At 52.0% G+C, this 26,629-nt stretch overlaps 10 protein-coding genes and 1 non-coding gene across 11 annotated transcripts; 8 read left to right on the top strand and 3 right to left on the bottom strand.

Moving 5' to 3' along the window:
* The first annotated feature begins 82 nt into the window (after window positions 1-82).
* Window positions 83-1,840, top strand: BDQ94DRAFT_134610 (putative proline-rich, actin-associated protein Vrp1). The gene is made up of 2 exons (XM_026764504.1): window positions 83-371; window positions 430-1,840. Exons 1-2 carry the CDS (start codon window positions 255-257, stop codon window positions 1,672-1,674), a joined length of 1,362 nt encoding a protein of 453 aa, XP_026631800.1. The 5' UTR covers window positions 83-254; the 3' UTR covers window positions 1,675-1,840.
* Window positions 1,841-2,039: 199 nt separating this feature from the next.
* BDQ94DRAFT_134607 (U6 snRNA-associated Sm-like protein LSm8) lies at window positions 2,040-3,048 on the top strand. Its single transcript, XM_026764503.1, has 2 exons — window positions 2,040-2,433; window positions 2,520-3,048. The coding sequence occupies exons 1-2, from the start codon at window positions 2,409-2,411 to the stop codon at window positions 2,789-2,791; spliced, it is 297 nt and encodes a 98-aa protein (XP_026631799.1). The 5' UTR covers window positions 2,040-2,408; the 3' UTR covers window positions 2,792-3,048.
* Window positions 3,049-5,065: 2,017 nt separating this feature from the next.
* BDQ94DRAFT_134605 (uncharacterized protein) lies at window positions 5,066-7,114 on the top strand. Its single transcript, XM_026764502.1, has one exon. The coding sequence runs from the start codon at window positions 5,179-5,181 to the stop codon at window positions 6,385-6,387; it is 1,209 nt and encodes a 402-aa protein (XP_026631798.1). The 5' UTR covers window positions 5,066-5,178; the 3' UTR covers window positions 6,388-7,114.
* Window positions 7,115-7,470: 356 nt separating this feature from the next.
* BDQ94DRAFT_134603 (protein ERV29) lies at window positions 7,471-9,482 on the bottom strand. Its single transcript, XM_026764501.1, has 5 exons — window positions 9,019-9,482; window positions 8,776-8,888; window positions 8,184-8,677; window positions 8,062-8,126; window positions 7,471-7,986 (listed from the first exon to the last, which is right to left on the bottom strand). The coding sequence occupies exons 1-5, from the start codon at window positions 9,183-9,185 to the stop codon at window positions 7,914-7,916; spliced, it is 912 nt and encodes a 303-aa protein (XP_026631797.1). The 5' UTR covers window positions 9,186-9,482; the 3' UTR covers window positions 7,471-7,913.
* A 1,101-nt stretch (window positions 9,483-10,583) lies between these two features.
* On the bottom strand, window positions 10,584-12,515 carry BDQ94DRAFT_47751 (uncharacterized protein). The gene is made up of 2 exons (XM_026775869.1): window positions 12,086-12,515; window positions 10,584-12,013 (listed from the first exon to the last, which is right to left on the bottom strand). The coding sequence occupies exon 2, from the start codon at window positions 12,002-12,004 to the stop codon at window positions 10,814-10,816; it is 1,191 nt and encodes a 396-aa protein (XP_026631796.1). The 5' UTR covers window positions 12,005-12,013; window positions 12,086-12,515; the 3' UTR covers window positions 10,584-10,813.
* A 2,055-nt stretch (window positions 12,516-14,570) lies between these two features.
* On the top strand, window positions 14,571-16,651 carry BDQ94DRAFT_134594 (putative nucleoside hydrolase). Its single transcript, XM_026764500.1, has 6 exons — window positions 14,571-14,758; window positions 14,851-14,954; window positions 15,009-15,178; window positions 15,237-15,271; window positions 15,337-15,633; window positions 15,701-16,651. Exons 1-6 carry the CDS (start codon window positions 14,723-14,725, stop codon window positions 16,322-16,324), a joined length of 1,266 nt encoding a protein of 421 aa, XP_026631795.1. The 5' UTR covers window positions 14,571-14,722; the 3' UTR covers window positions 16,325-16,651.
* BDQ94DRAFT_47728 (uncharacterized protein) lies at window positions 16,310-16,935 on the bottom strand. The gene has a single exon (XM_026775867.1). It carries the CDS (start codon window positions 16,758-16,760, stop codon window positions 16,431-16,433), a length of 330 nt encoding a protein of 109 aa, XP_026631794.1. The 5' UTR covers window positions 16,761-16,935; the 3' UTR covers window positions 16,310-16,430.
* A 1,520-nt stretch (window positions 16,936-18,455) lies between these two features.
* On the top strand, window positions 18,456-20,767 carry BDQ94DRAFT_134589 (basic helix-loop-helix domain-containing protein). Its single transcript, XM_026764499.1, has 2 exons — window positions 18,456-19,486; window positions 19,557-20,767. The coding sequence occupies exons 1-2, from the start codon at window positions 18,899-18,901 to the stop codon at window positions 20,130-20,132; spliced, it is 1,164 nt and encodes a 387-aa protein (XP_026631793.1). The 5' UTR covers window positions 18,456-18,898; the 3' UTR covers window positions 20,133-20,767.
* Window positions 20,768-23,124: 2,357 nt separating this feature from the next.
* Window positions 23,125-23,215, top strand: BDQ94DRAFT_t21. The gene has a single exon. It is a non-coding gene; the product is annotated as a tRNA-Pro (tRNA).
* BDQ94DRAFT_134587 (uncharacterized protein) lies at window positions 23,201-23,661 on the top strand. The gene has a single exon (XM_026764498.1). It carries the CDS (start codon window positions 23,255-23,257, stop codon window positions 23,513-23,515), a length of 261 nt encoding a protein of 86 aa, XP_026631792.1. The 5' UTR covers window positions 23,201-23,254; the 3' UTR covers window positions 23,516-23,661.
* A 257-nt stretch (window positions 23,662-23,918) lies between these two features.
* BDQ94DRAFT_179719 (uncharacterized protein) lies at window positions 23,919-26,566 on the top strand. Its single transcript, XM_026773459.1, has 3 exons — window positions 23,919-23,986; window positions 24,043-24,436; window positions 24,507-26,566. The coding sequence occupies exons 1-3, from the start codon at window positions 23,956-23,958 to the stop codon at window positions 26,536-26,538; spliced, it is 2,457 nt and encodes an 818-aa protein (XP_026631791.1). The 5' UTR covers window positions 23,919-23,955; the 3' UTR covers window positions 26,539-26,566.
* Window positions 26,567-26,629: the final 63 nt, after the last annotated feature.

Below are 26,629 nucleotides of genomic sequence, written 5' to 3'. Positions count from 1 at the left end.
AAGCGGGTCTCCAGGAACGACTGACTGTCTGGCGTCCATCAACCTGACGTCCGTCCCTCCGTGAACTCTCCTGCTTCTCCTCCATCAGCAACGCCCCGTAGGCAGCTGCTTTCTTTCCACACCACCCTCTCTCTGGCAACAGCAGGCTTCAAATGATCCAGCCAGCCCCAGCAGATTAGATCCCTTCGTGATCGTCTACCCACTCATTACTCCCTTCCGATTGCAAGCGTCATACCTCATCGTCTACAAACATCATGCCTCCCCCTCCGCCGCCGCCGCCGCCGCCCGGAGGGATGGGAGGTCCTCCCCCGCCTCCTCCCCCCGCGGGCAATTTGCCCAGCAGACCCTCTGGTTCAGCAGCGAAGGGCCGGGTAAGAAGCTCTTGTCTGCCAGTCTAGGCAAGTATTCGACTGCTAATGCCTTGTATAGGGCGCACTGCTTTCCGACATCCACAAAGGCGCAAAGTTGAAGAAGACCGTGACCAACGACAGATCGGCACCCATGGTCTCAGGAGGAGGCGCGAAGTCTTCCGGTCCTGCAATTCCAAGCGCTCCGCCAGTTCCGGGCATGGCGAAGCCTCCGACAGGGCTCGCACCACCCGTCCCTCCGGCACAGGCAGCGAACAGACTACGAAGCAACAGCGATACTGGTTCAGGAGGTGATGTAGTGGCGGGCGCCCCGGCGGCGCCTCAACTTGGAGGCCTCTTTGCTGGAGGCATGCCCAAGTTGCGTAGTCGGGGAGGCGTTGACACCGGAGCTAATCGCGACTCCCCATATCGATCAGATACGGATGGTTCGCGGAGCGCTCCCCCGCCCCCTGCTATGTCCGCTCCCAAACCGCCAGGTGCTCGCCCTCCGCCACGGCCCCCTGCGACAGAGTCGCCTCCTACCCCTCCAGTGAACCCGTTGGTTGCGAATCTCCGGAAACCACCCCCACGACCGGCCTCCAGGCCGTCATCGACGGTTTCGACTGCGTCCAGCAGATCCGCCCCTGACGCTCCCCCACGCGCACCGCCACCATTGCCCGGCTCTGCCAAAGCCCCGCCGCCTCCTCCAGTATCTACAAGAAAACCCTCTGCTCCTGCTCCTCCTCCACCTCCACCCCCATCAGCTAGCCCAGCTGCACCTCCGCCACCACCCCCGCCGGCTTCTGCTTCCCGACCTCCCCCGGCGCCATCACGCTCTACACCTCCGCCCCCTCCCCCTCCTGGCGCCTCTGCTCCACAGCCGCCGAACGGAACAGCTGCTGCGTCCATCGCCGTACAAGCTGCCAGAAATGCTTTGGGACACGCGCCGCCACCTCCCCCACCAGCGGCTTCGGCCCCAGCAGCACCTCCTCCGCCTCCTCCCAGTGCTCCCCCCGTCGCCCCTCCTAGCGAACCACTGTCGCGGCCCTCACCTCTGCCGTCTGCCATAGCACCCCCTCCACCTCATCAACCAGACCGTTCTACCCTGGACCCGAGCGCCTATACCCTCAGCAACGGCGGGCCGTCACCGGGAACAAGCCCTCGCAGTCCAGGCGGACATGGCATCATGCGGGTGGATGATCACCGGTTTAAGTTCCAGAGCGAAGGCTTGTTGCCCAAGCCTCGACCATTTGTGGGAGGCACCAGGCGGTATCGGGCTGGACGAGGCAGCAGTGTGCCATTGGACTTGAGCGCATTGGTTGGATAAAGGGGGTGTTGCGGCGAGACATGCGGTAGTAGATTAGGACAGTTCTCTAGGCTTGTGGATTTGCTTAGCAATTCGCATATTGTTAGTGATCGTAGGGTGTTTTTAAAGGAATGAACAGTGGTCTTCAGGTCAATTGCATTAATGCTTTGTACGCAGTAATTATTCCTATACCAATGCGTATCCGCTGGACTTACAAGTCCAGGGATCACGTAGTGAAACAATCCAAGCTTCTTTATCTGATCAATTAAACGTGATCGCCAACGCGCAGCACGGGACAGCTCCTATCACGTGATTAGCGGCCGCCGCATGGAAGCTGCGAGGATCCGGAGAAGCACGCCGCCGCAGTCCCAACATCCCAGGCCAGACCTCGCTGCTGTTGCTCCTTCCCACCGATTTTCCCTTGTTCCTTCCGATTAGCGCGTCATATACACGATTCTTCTCCTTTTGTACAGGACAGCTGGCCGACCTCGGAGCTTAGTGAGCAGAATCCCGCCAGCTTGACGATCGGAACGCGGCGACGAAGTATTTGCTGCGAGTCAAGCTACTAGCTTCCAACCTAGTGCACGAGTGCATTCGACTTGGTTACGGAATTCTAAATTATTCTCCGGATCGCCTTTACTACGAGTCAGCTGGGTTAGGTGACCTTGGACGCTGGTGCATTTTTCGCTGCTTGGCTTGTTTTACTGTTCAAAGTATTGGTGATTCGGTACTTGACCTTGACACTTTTGATCATCATGTCGCTTCACTCTTATATTAACAGTAAGTTTGGTCTTAAGAGATCCATTTCATGTCTGGGATTTAGTCTCATGGCCAGTGCTAACGTATGTGGTTTTACCCCGATATAGAGAAAGTATGCATCCTGACGGTTGACGGACGGACACTCCTGGGGACATTACTCTCGACCGACCAGCTCACGAACCTGGTTCTCCTGGACACGATCGAGCGAATCATCCGGACCCCCGACGACCCGGAACCCAGTTCCCAGATTGAACATGGGCTGTATCTGATCCGAGGCGACAACGTTGTATTATGCGGAGAGGTTGACGAAGCCATTGACAATGATATCGACTGGACGAAGGTCAGGGGAGAAGTGGTCAAAGGCACCAAGAACGCATGAAACAGCGGGGAAGCGGTGTTCCGATGATTATCTACATGACAAGGAGTTTCTTTTTCTCGCAGCAAGAAGAAAGGAAAAAAAGAGGATGAGCGTTTTAAGTGTACGATGGGGAAGTGGACGAGTTTCAACGTAACATTGGTGGCTAGTGCGTATATGGGTCAGGCGGGAACCCCCTCCCTCTCTTTGTGGTGGTCTTCGTTCGTCAATTAAGGGGAGGGGGGCAGTAAGCGCGTGCCAGTGTCAGTGCCGGCCAGGGGAAAATGTTGTTATGGAGGCGACAGAAAGAAAGCTACGCGCGCGACAGATTTACAGGAGGAGATTGGTCGGTACCAGATGATCCGTGGACATGATCGGTGCGTCATCGGGCGGGGATCGCTTTCTCGTGTGAGATGAAAAAGAGAGTGTGTGTGTGAAAGAGAGAGCTACAAGTGGGACGCGCATGGGCGCACCAGGGCGCTCATCTGATGTGATGTCGGGGCCAAGTTTAGCGGCTCGACGGGAGTTCTTGCGTTTGGGAATTGCATGGGATCAAGGAAAGGATTAGAAAAAAGGGAAGTTTGGGACTAAACAGACAAGGCATTGGGATGGCCAAAGGACGGAATGGGAGAGGAGAGGAGGGGGGAAGAGATATCCAACACTCCTGCGCGGCAGGGATGATCCATTGGACGGCAGTTTCATTGGGTGTTGGGGAGAGCAGCCGAAGTGATTGAGACGCGGGATGTTCAGGGCAGCGGTTAAGCTGGATATGCAAGGTGATCAGCCCTGGACAGGGACCGCAGGGAGACAGAAGGGGGAAAGGATAGGAAAAGGACATAAGTTGACCATTTTAACCATAATAATATCATAATCAATATGAAGAAGCAAAGACATTCATCACCTGATCCGATAATCATCAATATCGTTAGTAAGTAACTAAGGAATGCCTGGGTTGCCATGTTGCGTTGCATGTACCCAGTAACTAATAGCCATGCAGCAAGTGGCACATGCATACAGTTTGTGCTATTCTTATACCCCAAACGTTGAGATGCTTTATATTATTTCATCGACTTATGCCACCGCAGACTGCATTGCACTGCCCTGTGCACAGCAAGTGACTGCGTAAAAAGAATCAATCCGGGTGAACAGCGCAACGCAATGCAACGCGTCCCAGACTCCGTCCCGTTCGGTTCGAGGATGATTAGTATAATTCAGGGAGGATCTGACGCTGGCCGTTTTCGGATTTGCGTTTTTTATGGTTTTCCCATCTTTCCCAGGTTTCCAGGGGCTCGTCCCAAGTGGTTGGAGATTTTGGTTTGGTTTAGTTTTAGTTTTAGTTTTAGTTTTCCCCTCGTGAGATTTACCCGATTATTATTATTTCCTGCCTCCGTTTATTATTATTACTATTACTATGATGTGGGAGTCGGCAAGCAACGTCTCTCTCTCTCTTCTTGCAGGTGGAGAGAGAGAGTGTGTGTGTGTATGTATGAGAAGATCTCCCCCAGCCCGGAACTTCTTCAATAATAATAATAAAACAACATGAATCTAACAATCAATCTACTTCATGAAATTGAACAATAAATGAATTCCAAAGAAACGAAATCTAAATGTGACAGCCTGCCCCGTTTTCTCTGCCGCCCGCCCCGCCCTTGCCAAGTGCGGCCCAAAACCCGACCGTTCCAGTTGCAGTTCAATTCAGTTCCAGTTCAGTTCAGTTTGATTCCCCTGATGGCTGTTACCTGCTCGGCGTCCCATCCACTCACTCTCTCCCTCCCTCCCTCTCCCTCTCCTCTCCTCTCCTTCCCCCCCCGTATCCTCCCTCTTACTACTCTGACTCTACCCTCTTACTCCCTCTCTCTTTTGCTTCCTATTCTCTCTCTCTCTCTCTCTCTTCTCTCTCCCTCTCTCCTCCTCTCCTCCTCTTTTGTTCTTGTTCTTCTGCTTCCGCTTCTGCTTCATATTTTTTGTCATCCTCTTCTGCCTCCATCATCATCATCATCCTCCAGACCGCTTCAACTCAACCTGCAACAAACCCCCTCCTCCTCCTCCCCCCATTATCTGACGCCAATCTCCCCCCGGTCGCTGGGCGACCGCCACTTCCTACTGCACTCCGCTATCAACGATACTGTGCCCTCCTCTCCCCTCCGGTTCCCAGCGCCCTTCATGTTGTTGCGACCGTCCCGACACTCTTGTCTATACCCCGGGGTCAATAGGTCTTTCTAAGCGCTAGGATTTCCCTCTTCTTCCCGCCGGCATCGTTAGGCTAGTCCGTGGCAGCCCGTCTTCCTCTCCCTCCCTCCCTACCTCCCATCTACCTCTCTCTCTCTCTCCCCCTCTCCCTCTCCCTCCTCCTCCTCCTCCCTTACTCTCCTCCCCAACCTCCTTCGTCCGATTCTGGTGGCCAGGCCAGAATGTGGCTCTACCGTGGCGTCCAGTCCGCTGTATTCTACTACGCCACTTGCACCCCCTGTGCCAACTCGCTAGACCGCCACAAGCGCAAAAAAGAAGCCGTTCGATCGCAACGTGAAAAGGATAAGATAGATGCTACCGTCACCGACCAGCCGAGACCGTTAGCGCAACCCACCGCCTTTAGTACCAACCCAGGATGGGCCGAGGAAATCGCACTCGGTCCTGGTCCTCCCGCTAGACGAGGTGGTCACCGGAACGCGCATCGTCGAACCGACTCTTGGAATACCGGAATATCGGCGGACTCTACACAGGATGTGAGCCGCGGAGGCAACTCGGCGAACAAGAAGGATAAGAGCAGTTTGAAGCATCCGTTGGGCGATCGGTGGAGCCGCATGCGAAATCAGCGCGAGGATGAGCCATTATGGGGTCAGGATGTGGAAGTCAAGGGTTCCTCCGTCGGGCTCTCGGGTCGCGGTAAAGCAGATGCGGGCTCCTCCAGCAAGTACTATATTGCTCGTGTGCCCCCGGTCAACGACCTTCATCCTCCCATCGTCAGTGGGCCCAAAAGCCGCGCCGAAACACGATGGATGCTACAACCCCCACCCAGTGCTCGCGTGATGGCTGGCAAAGAGCGTTCGGGGGATACTGTCCGCAGCAATAACACTAGTGGACAACGCGTAGACGGTGACCGAAATGTCAAGCCCGTCACTCCTGCCCAGCAGCTCCCTCCTATAGCCACCCAACCCGCCGAAAAGAAGAATGCCCCTAAGCCTTCCCCGCTTCGCATGGCCCCCGACGGCTGGTACGATCCGAGAGCCGTGGACGACGACTCGGAAGGGGACGACGAATTCTCTCCGCCCTCATCGCCCAGAATGATGTTCGGGCGTGATGAGACCAACTTCGTAATATCCCCGTCGTTCCGCTCGCGCTCTGATTCATGTTCCACTCTGTCATCGCCCGGTGATACCGAGGTGGAGTCTCCGCGAGTCTCCTTGCATCAGCCCGGGACCCCGACGTCACGGCCTGTCTCCAAAGCAACTCAAGATAGCGGTAAACATTTCCCTCCAACGATCTCACAAGCCCTATCTACCTTGCAACGTGACAACAACAAGGTTCAATTGTTGCATTTGGAAATCAATGACTCGCCTGACGATATTGGATTAGGTCATCTTGAACGTCTCCGACCTTGGCGTTGGAGTATGGATATATGACCCTAAAGATCCGTCCGCCTATTCGCATATCGCCCAGGTCACTTGTCTGAGGGCGTGTCATATTCCCACCGTTTGCGTGCATGGTTGAATCATGGAAGCCTGCTTTGCTCTTTTTTTTCTTTCTTCTTCTCGTGTTGCTCCTTGGGTAGCAGAAATACCCCCTTTCTGTTGGATTCCTTTTCTGTTGGTTTGTTTTTGTGTATGTTTCGGCGTTGGCAGCAGCTAAAAAGCGTTCCGTTTTGATGCCCCTTGACCCATTCTATGGCAGATATATTTCTCGTTGCATCATACTGAACAGCATGGGAGTTCCCTAAACGTGTGTATGCATGGCTGGGCCAACAAACACATCCTCCTTCATCCACTCCCTCCTACATCGGGCCATGAAAGACTGTTCACATCATCATCCAACTGAAACACTATCCTTTTGCTGCATTCCGCATTCCGCATCATCGCCATTATTGCTTGGTTCTGACAATTGTGTCCGTGTGCATGTTCCTGATTCCTCTGCGCAGAGTACTATCCCTAGTCTGATTCTTTTTTCCCTTTTCCTATATATATGCTTGCTTTTGCTCTGAGCCTAGTTGTCCTGTCTGTCGTTTACTTGCTCTCTCTGTCTCTCTCACGTTCACTCTTGCCCTTCATTCGCTCTCTTTTTCTCCGACCTTACCTTTTTACCCTTCATGTATACTACTTTGTTTTAATACATATACTTAGATCGTTACTACAGTTTATGACTCTTCCTGTTTTCTTCTCACGATGTAGCGTAGCCCATAATACCAGTGTATGTCGTATACGATATATACTATACACTGTAGAAGTAGTAGTGAGTATATCAACATCTAAACAAAATACCCAATCAGGAAAGAAGCACGTCAATCCTGAATCAGTCATAGATGCTAAGTAATTACCCAAAACAGAAGGAACGTGTTCAGATCAGTCAACGTACTCCACATCCATACTTACACATCCGCTACTATATCTACAATACATACAGCTGATATATGTCACGCTACTATGATCTACCTTAAGTAACAGACCACGGAACTGGAGGGGAGGAATTTCACACAACAATAGTAGAAAACCCTACTAGTACTAATAATGTAATTAAAATGACCATTGCCCCCAAACTATGCATTCTCCATTCAGATTATACATACCATTGTGGGGATAATGAACAAACCAGGTCAAGACAAGCAGTGAGGCATGCATTTCCCTATTAAGAGATTGGTAACGCAGGAAACAAAAAAACACATTTTTTAGAGAAGATGATGAAATGATGATGCTATGATTTTTGACTCGGATATGTTCGTAGTAGTTGTGTTGCTTTGCTTATAACATAGTGGTATGACTGGACAATAGATGGTTTCTCTGTCCCAAAAAGAAAAAATGGAGAAAAAGCAAGAGAGAGGAAGATGGAGAGAAAAAAGTAAAACAAAGGTTTCATATATTGGGGGTCCTTTCCCATGGCCCGGGAATATCATATCACATGCCCAGCACTCAATGGTTATGTATGGTGTTTGTTTTCCTTAGTAGACCTTCTTCTTCTCGTCCATACTCAATTGGCCGGGACCCATGTTGACCAGGAGGAGAAGACCTCCGCTGTAGTGAGCGTATATTGTTAGCTAGAGGTGCTTTGCAATTCTTGGGGATATGGTGAACTTCAGGGCTGCTTACACAATGGACAGGATCTGGAAGAAGTCGTACTTGGCGAAGTCCTTGTGAGGGTGGTGGGGGTGAAGCTAAGGTAATGTCAGTTATTGCGCAGCGCAAAGTTTCCTGTCATGGGGCAGACGTACGGTCCAGAAGTTGTTGACCAGGACGTTGAACACACTCAACAACACGACCAGCATGATCGCACTCCACTTGGCCTTGAATCCAACAATGACCATGACACACGCGACGAAGCCGAACAGGCTGACAATAATGCGCCAGAGACTCCACTGGCCAGAGAAGACGAATCCGATGAAGAGGAAGATCAGCAGCACACGACCAGCGAACTGGACGTACATCTTGCGGTCCTTCTCATCGAGCTGGGGAAGACCGGCGGGGACGAACTTCTTGCGCACCCACGAGTCAGAGAGAACCATGAGCAAGCCACCGACAACACTCAGGTTGCGGAGGAAGAAGTTGAGGTCGAAGATCAATCCGTAACCGAGACCCTGAACGATGACGACAGCCAAGAGACCGCCAACGGCGTACTCCGTGTGTCTACGAGCAATGACCATGAACGAGCAGGCCGCCATTGCGATCATGTTGACGATAAGGAAGGTATGCGTGATTCCCCAGGGAACTGTTATGCGACGAAGCCCAAGTTAGAGTCGATCTGCGATCCGGCCCCACGGCGGGTGAGACCGGATATAGGAGGGACGGGACCAAAGCCATGCTTACTCTTCCGGTAATCACGAAGGTACAGGAGCTGATCGTTCCATTGGGTAATCATGCGTAGACTGTCCTCAATGAAGGTGACAACGATCAGAAAGCGACCAATGGCTGGCAGATACCTGAACAGCGAAGAAGCCACGGTGTCAGTGACAAGTCCTTTTCCCGCATGCGAGCAATCGAAGGTGCCTCCTTCAGCACGGAGGCTGAACCAGAGTAATGAGAGTCAGAGGTGTCTGAGGGCTCACATACGGCTTGACAGGGTCGGACATGGTGTCCAGCCAGTCCTCAATTTTGCTCGTCTGTTCGCGAACAGCATCCAGGGGACTCGGATCGCTCGTAGCCTCTACACGACCAGGACCCCCAAAGGGGTTCTGGTGGCCGAAATTGTAGCCTGCAGTGCCACGGATTTGTGCCATGGCGAGAATGGATATAGATGAAGGATAGGAGAGAGAAGCGACCGCGAAAAGTGGGAGAGGGACGAATTGAACCCTCCGCAACTAGGCCGAATAAGGGACAACAAACAAGGGTCGGGCGGGAGCCGAGAGGTTAGGTGGCAAGCTTAAGGTCTCGCAGCAGGGAATAGTAACAGGATGGGTGGCAGAGCAACCGAATTGCCTGAAAGTCAAAGAGTAAATTATAAGAAGGGAAAGAGGAAGAGGAAGAGGCAGCAGAAGAAGAAGAGCGAGGCTCACAGAAGAGGAGTTGAAGATGGATGATTGCAGCACCTCCGCGGTGATGGAGAGGAAGGCCCGTGACTGCCGTTCAGGCCACGATGACCGGAACTCGACACTAAGCCGGGAGAGGCATGGTGCGGTCCCCAGCCCGGGAGGTTCGACCCTGGCCCGTGACGCCATGATCTCCCTAACACTAAAGTAGTTCCCTCTTTTGCTTCTTCATGCCTGCTGGCTACTGCAGACAGATCTGCCCGGCACCCGGAGATCCCTCCTCATTCTTCACCGAGACCCTTCTCCCTCACTCACAGCTTGAAGCTTACAGCTCGCTCTAGTTGGCCTCCTCTTCTCACCCTCCGTTATCGAGGGCTTACACCACCTCCCAAATGACCATAACCCATGCAGCGGAGTCCGGTCGGACATAGCCCCCCACAGTCCAACAGGGACCGAATTTTAAGTCGTTCGGCGCAGGATCCGGCGTCTGAAACCCGATCATTATGAAACAGGAACCATCCAACCTGGCACACTCAACCCGGGCAGAAAGGAGCATCAGGCCCTAAAAAAAGATCCGGCGAGGATCCTTGCGAAATAAAGGAGCATTGAATTGTAGTCAGCTACTTAATTTATGGTGTTTAAAGAGAATTAAACCCCCACAACTACTCCGTACAGCATCAAGAATCGAAAAAAGGTTAAAATAGAAACACATAAAATGCCAGGTGGCCCTCCATAAGGAAAAAAAGAAACCATCCACGCTTACACTGATATCACATCCACAGCCATCCATGCTATTTTCGCCAACGCGGTCGCCATGCCGCTCGCGTACTAAAAAGGTATTTTGGAATAGTAGGTAAGACACATCAGGAAATGTTGGCAAGTATGGCCAATTCAGAGGCGACCCAAACTTGCTATCTGTCAGTCCCATAAAAGGAGGGAACCCCAGAGTGCATGGGCCGAGTACAGTGCCGGGCTGCAAAAGGGGCAATCCTCCGAGCCAATAAGCAACATCACAATATTTAAGGGAGAAAAAACATAGAAAGGCGAGAAAATAAGGAGAATCCAAGACTAAAATAATAATAAGAATAAGATGAACCGAGCATAACGATGAAATAATACATGAGATCTCTTTTTTTTGTTTGTTGGGGGGTTTTGCGTGTTTCTTCGGTCAAGTCGTTGCGTTTCTGCCACCGCTGAATCTCACGGTCAGATCTGAGCAACTCGCCAGAATACATGGTACGTTTTTGGTATAATGGAGTGCCCCAAACGCCAAAGCCATGAGTAATAAATACAGTTCAGGAAATACGGGCGTCCTGAATCAATCACAGACAAGCATGCCTCTCGGGGCTAGCTTCGGTGCCGTCTGATCTATGGAGGGTTTAAGCAGCCCAGTCGGAGTCCAGGGGGTGACCCTTGACATCCGAGCGAAGGATATCGGGAAGGTAGGTGGGCGTCACCTTCACCTTGGGCTGCTCAACAGGAGTGGGGGCAGCAGCAACAGGAGCGGGCTGGCTTTCAGGAGCGCTAGCCTCGCTCTCATCAGTCTTACCTCCCTTCTTCTTGGTCTTCTTGCTGGACACGGTGGTCCACTGGTCCTGGACGCCAAGAATGCGCATCTGCTCCTCCTCGGAAGGAAGACCGGAGTCCCATTCCTTCTTGGGGGCAGCCTGAGCGACGGGAGTCTCCGACTCGAAGGTGTCCAACAATTCCACCTTCTGGGTCGGGGCCGCCTTGGGGGTGCCGTTGGTGACTGCGGGAGCAGCCTTGGTCTGCCAGGCGTTGGTCGGGGGAGGAGACGGCTTGATACCCGCCTCACGGCGTTCAGCTTCGCGAGCCATGTGGAGCTGCTTCTCGAGCAATTTACGTCTCTGCTCCTCGGCCTCCTGGACCTGCTGCTTGCGGGCCTCGTTCTTCAAACGCTGCTGACGCTGCTTCTTGGTCTCAACCTGCTTGAAGGACTGGGGCTTCTGCTTTTTGGGGGCATCCGAGGACACAGCACCGGTGACACGGAGAACCGATGCGCCCGGAGCGGGCTCTTCAAGCATATCCGAAACGTATCCAGCGGAACCAGTAGTGGCGTTCACCATGGGAGAGCCAGCGGGGGAGAGGTCATCATCGGCATCGGCTCCGGTAGTAGACGAGGTGCGAGTAGAGACACGGGAGGCAGAGCGCTCGCCGTTCTCAACCTGAGCGGCCTTGGTCTTCTTCTTCTTCTGAGACTTGCTGCCACCAGCGCTGGCGCTGCCGCTAGACTGCACGGGAGTTCCGTTCTTCACGGCGGCAAAACGCTTTGCCATTTCCTTCTTGTCGATCTCCTCATCCGCCTCATCAGACTTCGAAACAGCAGGCTGGACTGCGGGCTTCTCCTCAACCGACTTGCTAGGGGCAGGTGTAGGTTCCGGGGACTTCTTGGTCTTGCGCTTAGGCTTCTTTGCGGCCGGCGCGGGCTCCGTCTTCTCTACGACGGGCTTTATAGGGGTCTTGTGCTTGGGGTTCGGGCCATTGTAGTACCAGCCCAGGCCACCTGCCACGACGAGCAGGAGAGCCCAACTGATGTAAGGGTTCATCATCGTTAAGAGCTATAACACGTTATAATGGTCAGTCTGCGCATCACGGAATATTAGGGAGGTGGTGCTGGGCCCAAAACATACATTGAAAATAAAACTTGACGGACGTAGCAAATATCGTTATAATGTCTCAAATATAAAAGCCGACTTCAATCGATGACAGAAGGTCTTGAAGTTGTCTAATAGCCAGGCGCGTGACGACACTCGGCGAGAAAGGAGAAGAAAAAAGAATAAGGAGATCCAACGAGGATGTCCAGAAACGCGGGAGAAAAAGAAAATACAAGGGGAAAAGAAAAAAGAAGTATAGAGCAAGCTTCCGCAGATCCTCTTCTTAACCTCTAATCATCGAGTCGTCGAGACACAGAGGGTGGTTGGAAGACAAGGGGAAAGGGCAGGCCAGTCGCGCAGAAAGGCCAGATTGCCTCGTGGATCTCGGATGCTAATACCACTTGAGCTGTAAGTCTAGTCGCGATGAAGCCAGAAGACGAAGAAAAAGCTACCGCTCTGCAATGCAGTCGATAGCTTGCAGGCAATTGAGCGCGTAGCCTATGACCTCAGTGTCGGGAGTTGGTTCAAAGGTTCCGACTGCGCTTTGCGGCGAAGAGAAAGGTGGTACTGGTAGCGAGAGTCGGGATGAGGTAAGGGAATAACGGATACCTGGAATCACCGAGCGGGCATCGAGGCACCCGTCAACCAGAGAATTGGGGGTTTGGTGACACTAGGTGGGTAAGGAGGAAGGAAGATAGGAGGAAGGTGAGAAAGAGGAAGGGTTGGGAGAGAAAGAGAAGAAAGGAGGAGGGCGGAAGTGGAAGAGGACACGGTCTGGAGAAAGATGAAGGGGTTGTCATGAACTACTACCTTCTTAGTGTCCGTCCGTGAATAATAAATTACAGCGGGAAGAGGAGGAGACGGTGATGGCCGTGCTGGTAGTACTGTATCTACGCAGTATCGCAGTCACTGCGAGGGAGGTCAGAGCTCGTAACGGTAATACTGGCTGCCTGTTTGGCTTGAGAGATCCACTGGAGATCAACATCACGATTGATAGTGAATCTCTCATTCAGGATCGTTGGAATGAGTCAACAGGTTTCCCCGGTAGTTTCTTTTCACTGCATAGTTGGTATCTTTTTTATGAGTTAAATCAAGTCAGGGGCTGACATGCTTGTGGCGCATTTCAAGATCTAACAAGGCACCATCGCCTCGTATCAACCTGACTGTCATTGGACATAAGGCGGTCTTTGTGTCTTTTGTCACTTCATGACAGTTATTACACCGGAGACAAGTGTACCGCCCGTGAGGCCTCACTGACCACTCATATTAATGGAAACAGCAAATGCTAGCTAGTTAATATTACTATCGTTGATCCAACGGTTATTAGGCTCACTATAGGTGTATATATAATATCAAATTAAGTGGAGGACACTATCCCAGCAGGGAGATTACGCGGGGGAAGATCTTCGACATCTTCAAAGCTGGTTCGACCATTGCACGCTGCAATGTCATGTCTTTCCCCTGTTCGACGGGCGTCTAGACGAGTCGACGGAAGATTCCGTCCTCGAATGAAGATTCCACGACCCCAGCTACTAGCTCAGCGGTAGTTGCTGATAGGTTTGTAAATAGTCCACCAGGTGGCAGAGCAATCGAATCACCAAACTAAGATGCGAGACTAGCCTGCAAACCAACTTTTATTTCGGGAGTATCGGCAGTTACAGTTACACTATGACGGGCACAGTAACGGGTGTACCTCGCCGTAACTTTACGGGGGTAATACCGGCTCCCGAACAGGCCACGTCTCGGGTTTCGCTCAGGCCCCGGAGGTCCTTCCGTTGTGCTCAGGGCAGCTTAATCTGGAGGGAGTATCAGAAATCAGAAAAAACATGTAGTCTAGTATATTCCTGTCCGTTCATAGTCTGTATTATTCAATAATGCAGGCTTATTGACCATTTAGACGCTTTCAGAAGCAGGGACATTAAAGGCATAGCATACAGAGCTCCAGACCCCTTGCAGAGTAACCACGAGGTCCAACAGAAATGTAACCGCAAACAAAGCCATTTGATTGACAGGCGTGATAGAGTGAATGATTGGCTGTCACAATCCAGGGATCTCGATGTTCTGTGATAGTTACACATCAGTTACACACACGCATTGCGCCTGACATCAATGCTGGGAGGGCAGATGATCCGAGCCCGTTACGGACTCCTCAGAGGTCTGTTCCAAAGTCCGACCCTTTTGGAGAAAAGAAGCTCTAAAGAAGACTGGTTTGATGCTGCTACAAGCCTAGCTTAGGAGATTACTAACTATACATGCAACTCCTCATGCTTCGGGGATACCGATTTCGATCGATGTGCATTCTCCCTTAATTACTTGGATACCCTTGCCCCGTGTCAGACCCACAGTATGTTAAAGCAAAGCACGAAGTAATGTATTCTCTCGATTATTCAGTGGATAGTCAACGATGCAGATAACTAGTTAGTTATCTTGTTCAGTCGGCATGACTAATGGCATATCCGTCCGAGTGTCTATTTCTGCTCGGGGACTCGGACAGATAGCTGGAAGTGGAGAAGCCATGATAACGCCGGCCAAGACCATCCCACTTTCCCCTCCATCGCCCGAAACCCGCGTCATCGCAGATTTTCCCGCCAGAATCGACTTTGTTTGTATCACAGAAACAATATACTTGATTGGATAGAGGCAGACTTGGGCACGCAAGCTGAAGCTGTAGCAATGGCACCGAAAAAGATCATCATCGATACCGATCCCGTATGTTAATTCTTCGGTTTTATGATCCCATCCGAGCTCCACTTCCGACTCTCCAGGATGCTTGCTACAACCTGTGCTGATATTCCAGACAGGGTATCGATGACATTCTTGCCCTTCTTTTGGCATTTTCCGCCGAGCCTGAGGATGTTGAGGTTCTCCTAATTTCCCTTACATTCGGTAACATCGAGGTGAAAAGGTAAGCTAGCGCTGTCCGCTGCTTGATAGTACGGCCTTATACTCACTCAAATAGCTGCCTGCGCAATGTCGTCTCCATGTTCCACATCCTTGAGCGGGAGATGAAATGGCGTCGAGAGCAAGGTCGGCCAGAAGGGTTTGGTACTCTCCGCGCTTCTCCTCCAATCGTTGCTGTGGGTGCAGAGAATCCCTTGGAGGGTCAAACGATGCTCGCAGATTACTTCCGTGAGTTTCAGGAATGGCAAGTTTTGCTAATCAACCCGCCATGCTGACCCTTCTGTAGACGGTACGGACGGGTTGGGAGGTATTCATGCCAGTGTACGTGAAGCAGGCAGAGCTACAATCTACAAAACTTGCAAGGCTGCTAACACACGGATCCTCAGCATCCCCACCTCACTCCAAAAGAAGCTTGGGAGCATCTCTTCGACCCTTCACCTGATTCCCGCGAGATCAAACCCGTCCCAGAGGGAGATCCAGCTCATCGCTCATTCATTCCTTCCAAGCGGCCCGCACACGAAGAGATTCTCCGTATCTTGAGCGAGAATGACCCTGACACCATCACTCTCGTGGCAGTTGGTCCCCTTACTAATCTTGCGTTGGCATCTGCTGCTGACCCGGAGACTTTCCTCCGAGTCAAAGAGGTAGTGGTGATGGGGGGAGCAATCAACAAACCTGGAAACGTGCGCATTGGCCTGAACCCAACTCCGTCTGGGGATTGAAGAGTCATGAGATGCTGACAGCTTCTAGGTTACCCCAGCTGCGGAGTTCAACGCATACGCTGACGCAGTTGCTGCAGCAAGAGTCTATGCTCTCACGTCGCCTTCTCCCAGAAGCACTCTGCCGCCCGCGACGAGTCTCCCCGAATACCCTCCGAGCCTTAGCAAGCAGCTCACTCTTCGCACGTTTCCCCTTGATATTACGCTGAGACATGGTGTGACGCAAGGCCAGTTCCGGCAAATCATTACGCCGCTTCTGGAGGGTGGATCACCTTTGGCTGAATGGGTGGCTGCCTTTATGGCCCATACTTTCCGTACGCTGGAAAGACTACATCCCGGGCACGTGGGCGATGCCGCGGACCTTAGTCTGCACGACCCTGTATGTGTTTGGTATGCTATGACCGCTGAAGATGAAGGGTGGAAGCCTTCAGCGACGTCACCAGAAGACATTCGCATTGAGACTACTGGCCAGTGGACGCGGGGCTTGTGCGTTGTCGACCGACGAAACCGGCATCGCATCGAGGCCGATGAAGAGAGCGCAAATGATCACGGCCTGTGGCTAAGCCTGAGGGCTGGGAACCGCGTGTGGAGAATGGATAGCTCCCCTGTGGAAGACACCTTTGGTGAGGTACTCCTCCAAAGACTGTTCACTTGAGGTGGTGCCGCATAAGAGGAAAATACGCTCACCACCTAGCCTTCACTGCGGTGCACCGTGATTGGCTAGTCTAGCTGCTTCATGTCCCATCGATGTCCGAGTTTTACTATATCAGTAGAGCGGAAATATATCCTGTAACTAGCGTTAGTCGGTTGGACTCCAAAGCTGTTGAGGAGTAAGCCAAGGTGACGGACCTTTTGTCTGGTACCAACCAGTACGCACCAGGCTGATCTAGAGTTAACCATTCCACGTCTATGGGTGACCAAGTATCTCCACGTACGCCAGTATCTAGCCAAGAAACAACCGTGTAGTGGGGTGTTACCTCAGCCGTTGCACCAAGCGGCCGTCTAATTGTACTAAACCGCTTCGGATTAACCCATCTTAAATACGAAGCAGCACACAAGTCCGGGGTGGAGAATTGCGGCACGGAGAGCATCGCATTGCCCGATAGCTACGATTGACCAGAACCAATCGAATAGCAACAGAGAAGATTGGCTTACCGTGGCAAGCGACAATCCGGGCAGAGACTACAGGTGCAGTGCGGGGCATGTGCTTGCGTGTGGTAGTTCTGCCCCGCTATTGGAAAGTGAGAGCTTGCAAGAGGTATTTTGGGGATGCCAGAACGATACCAAAAGTGAGTATGTTGGCGTTGATGACCAATGGAGAAGACGGTATGGTTGGTTGGTAATAATGGAGCAATTGGGGCGTGTCTCGGGCGCTTGGCCCAGCTGAGCATGACGAGTATGATGCGGAGAGTTCCCGGGCAGCAGAGACGACCTGCCTGTCCGGATACGAAAGGGGAAAGGACCGGAGAAGGGACATGCACATGCGACCCCGTGTGGCAGGAGGGTCCACTGGTTGGGAGGACGGCTTGCACGTGCTCCAATGCCCCCTCTGGACGAGAACGTCGCCAGGCTTCAACAAGCGGCCGAGGCGAGATCATGACCATTTGAATCCCGAGACGAATGCTCAGGCTTTGCGGGTCCGGAATATTAGACAGATCCACTTTATGGGCACCTTTACTCCTTGACGATTGTGAGTGAAGTCGATGAGGATCCATGGTGTGGTTGGTATTTCCCTTCCTCCACTTCCCCTCGCTTCACCTGCCTGGGTCCTGTCACGTTGATGAAACCCGAGCATAGTTTGAAGGGCGAGAGAGATACTTCGGGGAGTTATGAAACCGAAGAATCTGGCTGTCACTCCGACTAGTATCAATGGAAAAGGATCCGGGGTCAGTCGGGTGGCGACGCAAGTCTCTGCGCTCTTTAAATGGCACCAATTAGCGTGTCGTTTGTGTGGGCGTGGTCCATTCCGCAATATTATCTAGATGGTAGTCAGGCTTAAAGGAGTAGGGGATCTGAACCCCATCTTTAGTAGTTTGGCAAGTGCAGGTCAGAATCGGAAGCAGCTTGGTATCTAGTACCTAGGAGGTATCACTCCGGCACCCGGGGCTTGTGGGGATTTCCGATTGCAAGAAGAAAGAGAGCTTAGTAGTAATAGTATGCAAGTAGACTAGATAGACGATAATGTGATTAGTCCACAGTAGACTGGTTTAGGAGGAGTACCTCGAGTACCTACTTTAGAGGAAAGAGAGGACTCGAACAGTAAGGGACGTGAGCCGGCAGCTCGTACAACCCATAAGAACTCTGGACCGAAGCACGAGCCCCAAAAGCGTCGGCGGTTTGGCCCCAGGCAACCGGTCTCGTGCCCCCATCCGCCGATGCTGTTGGGCCAATGACGGGCCTGCAAGCTACCGCGTGGGCTTCTTTAAGCACGCGACACTTGGAATTGCCCTCCGCTTCGGGGTGGCCAGTCCCAGCTCCATCCACGGTTAGAGTACCAAGTGAGTACCTGCTACTCTTACTCTAATAAGGTGGTAACATCATCCCCTATAGTGAAATGGGTGTGTGTGCATGCTGGCTGCAGCAACCAGCCACTACTACTACTGCTACTACTAGATAGGTAATGAGCAAGCTTCCCGAAAATCCAGAATTCAAAGCCAATCGCCCCCTCACCCCCCGTCGATCATCCCGATTAGAATTTGGGAAAAGTAACCACTACTTTTAGTCACTACTTACACCGTAGAAGTACCTGTTCTTATCGCAATCCCACTTTCCCCCCGACCTATTACCTCCGTTCAAACTATTAACTACCTCGTTGTGTCGCCTCTCTTCTCCCTATCCATCCATATAAACTTACCCAGGTACCAACACTTTCGGCACGGCGTTTGGCCGTGCGTCTTTCTTTGTGCAGGAGCCCCAACTCTCCGTCACCAGCTGTTCACTTCTGGTCACATTGCTTTTTCCTAAATTCAATAACCGTTTCTGCGTCCTGCCCATCCAACTATCTCTTCCCTTTACCTCTCCTCTCTTGTCCTATCCTATCCCAGTTGTCCCCCCTATATTCTTCATCTTTCACGGCTTCCGACTGTACGACACTCAACGGGTTGTCATCCAACGCTGCTCCACCATTGGCCCAATCTTACTTTCTTGACTGGACCATCCATCCTATTAGCCCGTCTAATGAGACAGTAATCATCGGGTTGGCATCAAGCGTTTCACACCCACAGAGACCATGTCACGCTCTCGTCTGCCACCGACCCCTGCCATGTCGGGCGAGTTCATAGTCAAAGACAATGCATCGGTGGATGCGTCGGATCCATTTGCACTGCCTCCAGCGGCCATTAGTCCATCCAAGATGCAAGCTGCTAGCAGGAGACCATCCAAAACTGAACCATCCGCTTCCTTCCCAGCATCTCCAGCATCGCCGGATCTCGCACTGGGTATCATGGCGAATTCCCCGCGTCAGACTGGTGTCAAGAGACCTCTCGAAGACTTTAACCTTCCACCGCCCCCCACACGCACTCGCAAAATCATTCAGATGAAGCCCAAGACCCAAAGCCCACCAAAGCCGACCGCACCAGCCAGCAAAGCCTCTTCAAAAGATAATGGCAAAACACCAGCAAACAATGGAGCCTCAGCCAACTCCAAGAAGAAACAACCCAGCGCAACTAGTGCAGCGGGCCGAAAAATTGCTAGGAAAACAGCTCACAGCCTGATCGAACGGCGGCGGAGATCTAAAATGAATGAAGAATTTGGAACTCTGAAAGACATGATCCCGGCGTGCAAAGGACAGGACATGCATAAGCTCGCCATTTTACAGGTTTGTCCCGACTTCAATCTTCGACGACCCCTGTCCTTGAGCCGGTCGCTAACCGTTCCCGATGGCCTAGGCAAGCATTGATTACGTCAATTACCTAGAACAATGTATACTCGATCTGAAAACTGCCGGTAATCGACACGCAATGGCCTCGCCGCGAATGCCTCCCGCTCCTCCTTCCCCAACATCTCCGGAGGCTCTAGCAGAAGAATCGGGCCTGTCCTCGGCTTCCGTGTCTCCGGAACTAACTCCAACTGATGCTGCGGCGGATGCAATCTCCCCGGCGTTCTCTCCCCGAAGTGGTGGTCCTATCGGGACGGCGCCCGATTTTGCGTCCTCCATCACGCCAAGCCCGGCACTGGGTCCAACCCACCCATCCGACAATCCGTCGCGTTCTGAGCGTAGCTCATGGGCTGTGTCTTCTTCCAGCACCTCCCCAGTAATGCAATCTCGGTATTCCATCGCATCTTCTGCCGATGTGGACCACGAAGCATCCGCTGCCCTACTAATGCTGAACCGGGACTGCCGGGGCTCTGTCGGCTCGGTCCACGACGTGCCCACCAATTCCCTCACCCGGCATGGGAATCCCCACACCCAGGACCCACAAAGGAAGATCGGGATGAGCGTTAAAGACTTGCTTATTTCCTAAGGGTCCTGGTGGCCGGCTTGGCGCTCTCTATCTTCCTTTTGGAGTCCTTTTATGATGTACCAGGTGTAAGTCACGGGGATAAATTGGCGTGCGGGATATTGATATCATGAACTAGTAATGAAGGGTTCGGACGGCGCTTGCTTTTTGCTTTTCATGGTTATGCTTAGCAGTTCAGGTTGTTCTTTTCAGGTATGTGGGCTGGTCCAATGCGAGTTAACGGTTAGTTACGTTTCGAGCGCGGCTTTTGGTTATGAAAGATGCCATTTGGGCTCGTCCGATAATGTTTCAAGGGCGGATTGTTTGCAAGTTTGTCATGTCAGATAGAATCTAGAAGAGCTTCTGGGTCACAAAATACATGAATAATCTTACCAGAAGAACCCGCGGCGAGGCTACGCAACTGAGCCCATACTAACATTCCAACCCACATTACTCACTCGGGCCCATGAAAACACCTTCACGAATACAAATAAGGCAACATCACAACGCCAAACACCACCCCATCCCTCCTCATACGGTCGTCCCAATAAGGTTTAACATACTTCCCCATGACAGTCCTTCTGCTTACTATACTTACAGCACCTGTCCACAACGACACTTAAAGCCCCGCCCAGCCAAGCACGAGCCAAGCAACAACGTCGTACTTTTTTTTATTCCTCTTTCCTCTCTCTCGGCCTACTCTCAGGCCCCTATCAAATACCTAGAGAACCATCTAGAAATCTTAATCCACAACAATCACTTGACCAACATCTACCCGCACAACCGTGCGCTTAGAGCATACGATAAGTGGATGTAGTGGTGTTGGTAGCAATGACGACGATCCCGTCCAGAAAAGTGCCGCACATCCGACATCTCCAAAGTGATTGACGAAGAAGTACTTTAGGTACGGTGATTTCTCGGTCTTTCCCGAACTGGACAGATGCGTGTAATAGTATTGTGTCTAGACGCGGCTATCGGTATTAAGTGGTTACCCCGCACGCAACTTAAGAATCCGGCTTCTTTGGTGCTTCTAGGCGGGTTCCATTCTATCACCTTGATTGAATTCTCTTCTAGCTGTCGGGGGTTTAGTGGAATGTAGTGGTTGTGCAGAGAGGAATTCGGCCAGGCGAGGCGATTGGTGTGATGATGATTATGAAGATGATTGAAGAATGTCTATGTTTGCTTTTTTGAGCCAGTGGGGATGTCGTCCACACCACAATAGCTACTAACTTTCTGGTAAAAAGAGAAGGGGAATAGATACTCCGCGGAATTCCATTGAAGCTTTCGCTTCTGTCAAGCGGACGAGCCTCTTCCCACCCCACTTTCTTGGAGGGCACCCGTTCCACTACACAAGCATTTGGAGGCGATGTAGTTCAAGCATACTCGCTTTCTGCCAAGCCCCAAGACATGCATGAATCCTGAAGGATTGCTGGTGCGGAGTAGTATCTAGGGGTAAAGGGGCGGGGATGTGGGAGACTGTGGCATTAGTACCCATCAACATTAATCGGTGAGGCAGTCAATGACAGCGGAATATTATGTGCAGGGCATGGTACATGAAAAAGAAGTGAAGCAGCTAGTGTAGGTACGGCACATTTCACAGATAGGCACTGCTTTTCTTTTTTGGGGGGCGGCTCATACACGTAGTAGGAATGTTCGCACAGCCTCTATGGCCAAGATGAAAGGCAATGCAGATTAACCCTTAACTCTGTGGATGTCCTTGGGTTTGGGGGAGAAGATCTACAAGTGGCAGATCCACCACCATCCACTTTGGGTAGAATAGTACTTGGTCGGGTGCAAACTAGCCAAGTTTCTAATGACGTTGCTTGGACTAACTTTTTGAGTTTCTCTTTCTTTTGGCGGTGTCTTTCGCAAAGAAACTTGGGTAGAGTATCACGACCGTACGAGATTCGATTCGGACTGATTTGCAATCTGCCTGAGTTGCAGATCAGTGCAGTGGCGCTCTCCCGGATTCCTTGGGAAATCTTGTCCGAGTACTAGTATCGTCGAGGCGGAAAGAAAAGAAAAAAGGCAGCCCCCATTCACGTTCAGACAGGCTCAGGCTAGTGCGAGTTAGTGCACTCCACGGATGCCCCCGCACTGCAGTGCCGCGCTATCCACGTCTGCCCCGGTGACCCTTTCCCGTGGGCCCTTGATAGTAGTTAGTAGGGCTGCAAACTATATATTCCCTCATTACGCCACAGCCTCTCTCCCCTTCCCACCCCCCCGCCGTCTTGCACACCCACGCACCACTCGTCATTTGATGGCACCAACATTATCACCCTTCGGCGGCTCTGAAATCTTACCATGTCCAACAAGTTTCGTTCCTTGCAGCGAAAGAAGAACGCCCGGTCCCTCGTCTCCGAGGACCCATGGAAGGTCGACACGCCCTTCGGACCGCCCCGAATCCCACATTTTCCAGGTCGGGGCATGCGGCGCCTTCGCAGTACGCTTCAGAAACTATCGCCGTCTGCACGCGCTGAGAGAGAACTTCTCAGACAAAAGAACAGATACAAGATCCCCTTGACTGAGAGGAATGTCGATGCTCTGGTCACGGAGCAGCTGTTCACCGATGCTTGTTATCCTGAAAAACATAGCAGAGAGTTGCAGATCTCTGCATGGCTGGAGCGACTGTCCTACTGAGACGCGCTATCCTTACGTACCTCCTCCTGTACCTCCTTCTGCGGGGAACATTATCGAACACCGACACTTCCTTGCGCACTGACCTTCCCGCTTCTTCTCTCATCCCGAATGAATACGTTCGATATCAGTTTCAAGGGATCAAGCTCGTGTACCAGTTGTTCAGTTCTCTGTCTCAGCACTCTGGCCGACCGATACATTTGGAATTTGTTGTTCACTCGCCATGAGGGTTTGTGCTTGGCATAACGGTTGATCCACTCGATGGCGCAGCCATGCATGCAGGTGTCGGCGCTAGAGGCAAGACACTTGGGGCATGGGGTAGCGTGCGCTTTGCTTCCTCTTGTAAAGCAAATTAAGAAACCGTGTTTCAACAAGCAACGCCCGGGTGGTCTAGTGGTATGATTCTCGCTTAGGGATACAAACCCAAGCATATCTGCGAGAGGTCCCGCGTTCGATCCGCGGCTCGGGCCGTTTCACTTTTTGTTTTTCATCCTTTACTATCTATCTTCATGATGATGATGATGATGATGATGATGATGGTCAATTCTCTGTTGCTTAAGAGCTCTCTCTCTCTGCTTAAGGGAGCCCTTTTTGCAGATCTACGGCTTAATGGATGGTTGATCCATCGGTTGCTTCCACCTATCATTACTCGATTCGTCTGTATAGCAAGGTGCCTGGAGCGATGGTGTGCTTTCTTAGAGGTGTCCTTTCGTTTGTTGCTAGAATGTTATAGTAGTAATTCTTGGTTGTCATCCTTGGCAGGTGTCTGAAATTAAAATAGTACGGGGCTTGCGACAGTGAGGCTCTGTCAGGCATTGAATGTCTGCCACTAATCTAATGATGCGTCCACTACTGCATGGGCATACATTTAGTCGTAAACTAGTAGTGTGCACACCTGTGAGCATCATGTCGCAAGAATATACATACTATATATATCAGCTCTATAACCAACGAACCAACCCACAATCCACTGCCACGCAATCCAACCTAATAAATACTACCAGCAAACTGCAATTGCGCCTCCATGTCCCTGCAAGGCTAACGAACAGGGGTTCATTCTTTAGCCGCGCGGTGATGGATGAGGGGTAAACTAGCGAAGCAGCTGAGGGGAAGAAAGAGAACATCTAACCGCCCAGCTCAACAACAACTCCACCATTCCTCCAACTCTCACCACCAAGTCTCCGGACCAAGACATCCAGCTGTATATATAATGGTCCAACCGAAGAAAGTCGCCATAATCGGCAAGTAACCCCCTCACCTTCAAACCAAGATCCCCCCATCTAACAAACCACCACAGGCGCCGGCCCCTCGGGACTAGTAACAGCCAAAACCCTCCTGCACAGCTTCCCCGAGGGCACCTTCATTCCCAGTGTATTCGAGAAAAACAGCCGAATTGGGGGTCTCTGGCCCACAGCGGTTGACCATGGTGCCGAGAGACGGCTCAACCCGTGGATACGGACGAACTTGAGTCGGTTCACGGTGGCTTTCTCGGATTTAGCGTGGGAGTCTGTGATTGGGGAGGGGGAGCTGTCCATGTTCCCGCAGGCGAGACAGGTGGGGCAGTATTTGGAGAAATATACGAATTTGTATATTCCCAAGGGGGTCTTGAGGCTGGGTAAGGAGGTTGTGAGAACGGTTCGTGAGACGGATGGATTGAGGGCTAGGTGGACGGTGCAGTGGACTTCGAGAAGGTGTGTCTTTTCTGTTTATCGTCCAGGTGATGCTGGATGCTGTCCACGGGGCTGGCTAATTGGCTCACAGCATAGATGCAAATGGCATTGAGTGCAACGGGCCTGAGATGGAATCGGAGGAGTTCGACTATCTGGTGGTCACGTCTGGATACTTTGCCAAAGCTCACTTCCCCGATATACCTGGTCTGGCTGGGGTCGCTGATAGGGTTGTCCACAGCTCTGAAGTGCAGACTATAGACGATGTGCAGCAGCTGCTGGAGAGGACTGGGTCCTCGGGTGGCAAGCTGGTCGTTATTGGGGGCAGTATGTCCGGAGTAGAAGCTGCTTCGACAGTGGCGCTTCATCTATCTACGATGGATTACAAGCCCCCAGTGATACAATCCGGACGTGACTATGAAGTCCATCACATATCCTCGAGACCCTTCTGGACAATACCCACCCACCTTCCCCACGATGGCTTCCAGGATAATACCAAGACGCAAAACATGCAATTTCTACCCCTTGACCTCGTCTTCTACGATCTTGCCCGACGCCCTCCCGGCCCAGTCGAATACGGACTCGGACCGCTCTCCACAGAACGCATACACAAAACTAATGAATACTTCCGCTCCCTCCTCGGCGCCGAGTACGCAAAAATCGGCAGCTTCGGAATCGGCAACAGCGAGAGCGAAGATTCGCAGCCATCATGGATCGGCATAGGAGACGACTACGCTGAATACGTCCGCTCCGGCTTCATCAAGCCCACCATCGGCCGAGTATCCAGCATCAACAGCCCATCAACACTCACCGTCACTCTACCCAACGGCACCCAAGATACCATATCCGACATCACCGCCATAATAACAGCCACCGGCTACACCCCCTTCTCATCCCTCAGCTTCCTCCCCTCTCCCATCCTCTCCACCCTCGAATACTCCACCAGCGACCCCTTCATCCCCCTCATCCTGGACGGCAAAGGCACCTCACACGCCGAAATCCCCGACCTCGGCTTCGTCGGCTTCTACCGCGGACCCTACTGGGGTGCAATGGAAATGCAAGCCCGCAGTCTCGCAAACACATGGGTCAAAGACCTCTCCTTCACAGGCCCCTACTTCACCAACGAAGAACTCACTCAAAAGACCAACGAACGCGACCTCCTCCGCACTCTCCGCACTACAACCCTCCCCCGCAGCCAATTCCCCATGGGCGACTACGTAGGTCTCATGGAGACCCTAGCCCGAGAGCTCAACATCCCTCGAGCCCCTATCCCCACCACTGCTCAACCCCATACCCAAAACCATGACAATACCAACCACGGCCCCGTCCTCCCCTCCCGCTACATCCCCACCCCATTCCTCACCCCAACCCCATCAGACCGCCTCTCCACCCTCATCGACCGCGAAAGCACCAACACCCTCAAATCCCTCCAACGAACCATCACCCCCAGCCCGACAAACTACAACCTAGGCATGGGAATGGCCATCTTCCGCGCCCTTCATGGACAATGGACCTACACTCGCACAGTCACTCACATCTTACCCTCACCGTCACCGTCAACATCTCTCCCCACACCGACCCGCTCATCCCAACTCTCGCAAATCTCAGGAACAGCGACCTTCCATCCTCGTCGTACATCTAGTATCTGGTACGAGAAGGAGTATGTATATGAAGAAGTTCACACCAACAACAATACCGACTTTGAGAATAATCATAATACTATTGTCAATGATGGGGATAAATCGACCAGAAAACGCTACATATACCGCCTCACAGAAGGAACCTGGAGCAAGAAGAACGGCCAAATCCTCATTTGGAACGTGGACATTGATCCTTTCCACGCGGGGAAGTTCTCGCATGGAATGTTTGTGGGGTTGGCAGAGAAAGTATTGACCCCGGCTGATGGTGACGATAAGGGAATGGAGGAATCAAGGTATGTGGTTCGGGCTGCGGCGGGGGCGATACCGATGGATCGGGAGAAAGAGAGGGACCCGAAGTATGAGTATGTGTTTCGGATGGAGGGGGTGTCAGTTTTGATGTGGGAGTGTGTTATAAGGGAGAATGTGGTTGGTGGTGATGGTGTTGAGGGTGGGGGTTTGATTACGAGGACTGTGTATAGGCGGTAATCTGTTCTTTATATTCTTACATACATACATAGTATATGTATATATTGCTCTCTACTACTAGGGATGGGGGTGGAGTTTGGTGCTTCATTTA

This window comes from Aspergillus welwitschiae (assembly GCF_003344945.1).
Source record: "Aspergillus welwitschiae strain CBS 139.54b unplaced genomic scaffold BDQ94scaffold_2, whole genome shotgun sequence".
Taxonomy (NCBI): Eukaryota; Fungi; Ascomycota; class Eurotiomycetes; order Eurotiales; family Aspergillaceae; genus Aspergillus; species Aspergillus welwitschiae.
This window is presented reverse-complemented; position numbering and strand designations above follow the sequence as displayed.

What these genes read in the sequence shown, in the direction of transcription:
- BDQ94DRAFT_47751 (XM_026775869.1), bottom strand. Translation starts at nt 12,004, where the DNA reads ATGATGAACCCTTACATCAGTTGGGCTCTCCTGCTCGTCGTGGCAGGT.
- BDQ94DRAFT_134603 (XM_026764501.1), bottom strand. Translation starts at nt 9,185, where the DNA reads ATGGCACAAATCCGTGGCACTGCAGGCTACAATTTCGGCCACCAGAAC. An exon ending in ATGTCCGACCCTGTCAAGCC is followed by an intron (nt 8,889 to 9,018) that starts GTATGTGAGCCC and finishes TTCGCTGTTCAG; the next exon opens with GTATCTGCCAGCCATTGGTC. An exon ending in TTCCAGATCCTGTCCATTGT is followed by an intron (nt 7,987 to 8,061) that starts GTAAGCAGCCCT and finishes CGCTCACTACAG; the next exon opens with CGGAGGTCTTCTCCTCCTGG.
- BDQ94DRAFT_134607 (XM_026764503.1), top strand. Translation starts at nt 2,409, where the DNA reads ATGTCGCTTCACTCTTATATTAACA. An exon ending in GCTTCACTCTTATATTAACA is followed by an intron (nt 2,434 to 2,519) that starts GTAAGTTTGGTC and finishes ACCCCGATATAG; the next exon opens with AGAAAGTATGCATCCTGACG.
- BDQ94DRAFT_134589 (XM_026764499.1), top strand. Translation starts at nt 18,899, where the DNA reads ATGTCACGCTCTCGTCTGCCACCGACCCCTGCCATGTCGGGCGAGTTC. An exon ending in ATAAGCTCGCCATTTTACAG is followed by an intron (nt 19,487 to 19,556) that starts GTTTGTCCCGAC and finishes CCGATGGCCTAG; the next exon opens with GCAAGCATTGATTACGTCAA.
- BDQ94DRAFT_47728 (XM_026775867.1), bottom strand. Translation starts at nt 16,760, where the DNA reads ATGCTCTCCGTGCCGCAATTCTCCACCCCGGACTTGTGTGCTGCTTCG.
- BDQ94DRAFT_134594 (XM_026764500.1), top strand. Translation starts at nt 14,723, where the DNA reads ATGGCACCGAAAAAGATCATCATCGATACCGATCCC. An exon ending in TCATCATCGATACCGATCCC is followed by an intron (nt 14,759 to 14,850) that starts GTATGTTAATTC and finishes TATTCCAGACAG; the next exon opens with GGTATCGATGACATTCTTGC. An exon ending in GGTAACATCGAGGTGAAAAG is followed by an intron (nt 14,955 to 15,008) that starts GTAAGCTAGCGC and finishes TCACTCAAATAG; the next exon opens with CTGCCTGCGCAATGTCGTCT.
- BDQ94DRAFT_134605 (XM_026764502.1), top strand. Translation starts at nt 5,179, where the DNA reads ATGTGGCTCTACCGTGGCGTCCAGTCCGCTGTATTCTACTACGCCACT.
- BDQ94DRAFT_134610 (XM_026764504.1), top strand. Translation starts at nt 255, where the DNA reads ATGCCTCCCCCTCCGCCGCCGCCGCCGCCGCCCGGAGGGATGGGAGGT. An exon ending in GTTCAGCAGCGAAGGGCCGG is followed by an intron (nt 372 to 429) that starts GTAAGAAGCTCT and finishes TGCCTTGTATAG; the next exon opens with GGCGCACTGCTTTCCGACAT.
- BDQ94DRAFT_134587 (XM_026764498.1), top strand. Translation starts at nt 23,255, where the DNA reads ATGATGATGATGATGATGATGATGATGATGGTCAATTCTCTGTTGCTT.
- BDQ94DRAFT_179719 (XM_026773459.1), top strand. Translation starts at nt 23,956, where the DNA reads ATGGTCCAACCGAAGAAAGTCGCCATAATCG. An exon ending in GAAGAAAGTCGCCATAATCG is followed by an intron (nt 23,987 to 24,042) that starts GCAAGTAACCCC and finishes AAACCACCACAG; the next exon opens with GCGCCGGCCCCTCGGGACTA. An exon ending in GTGCAGTGGACTTCGAGAAG is followed by an intron (nt 24,437 to 24,506) that starts GTGTGTCTTTTC and finishes ATTGGCTCACAG; the next exon opens with CATAGATGCAAATGGCATTG.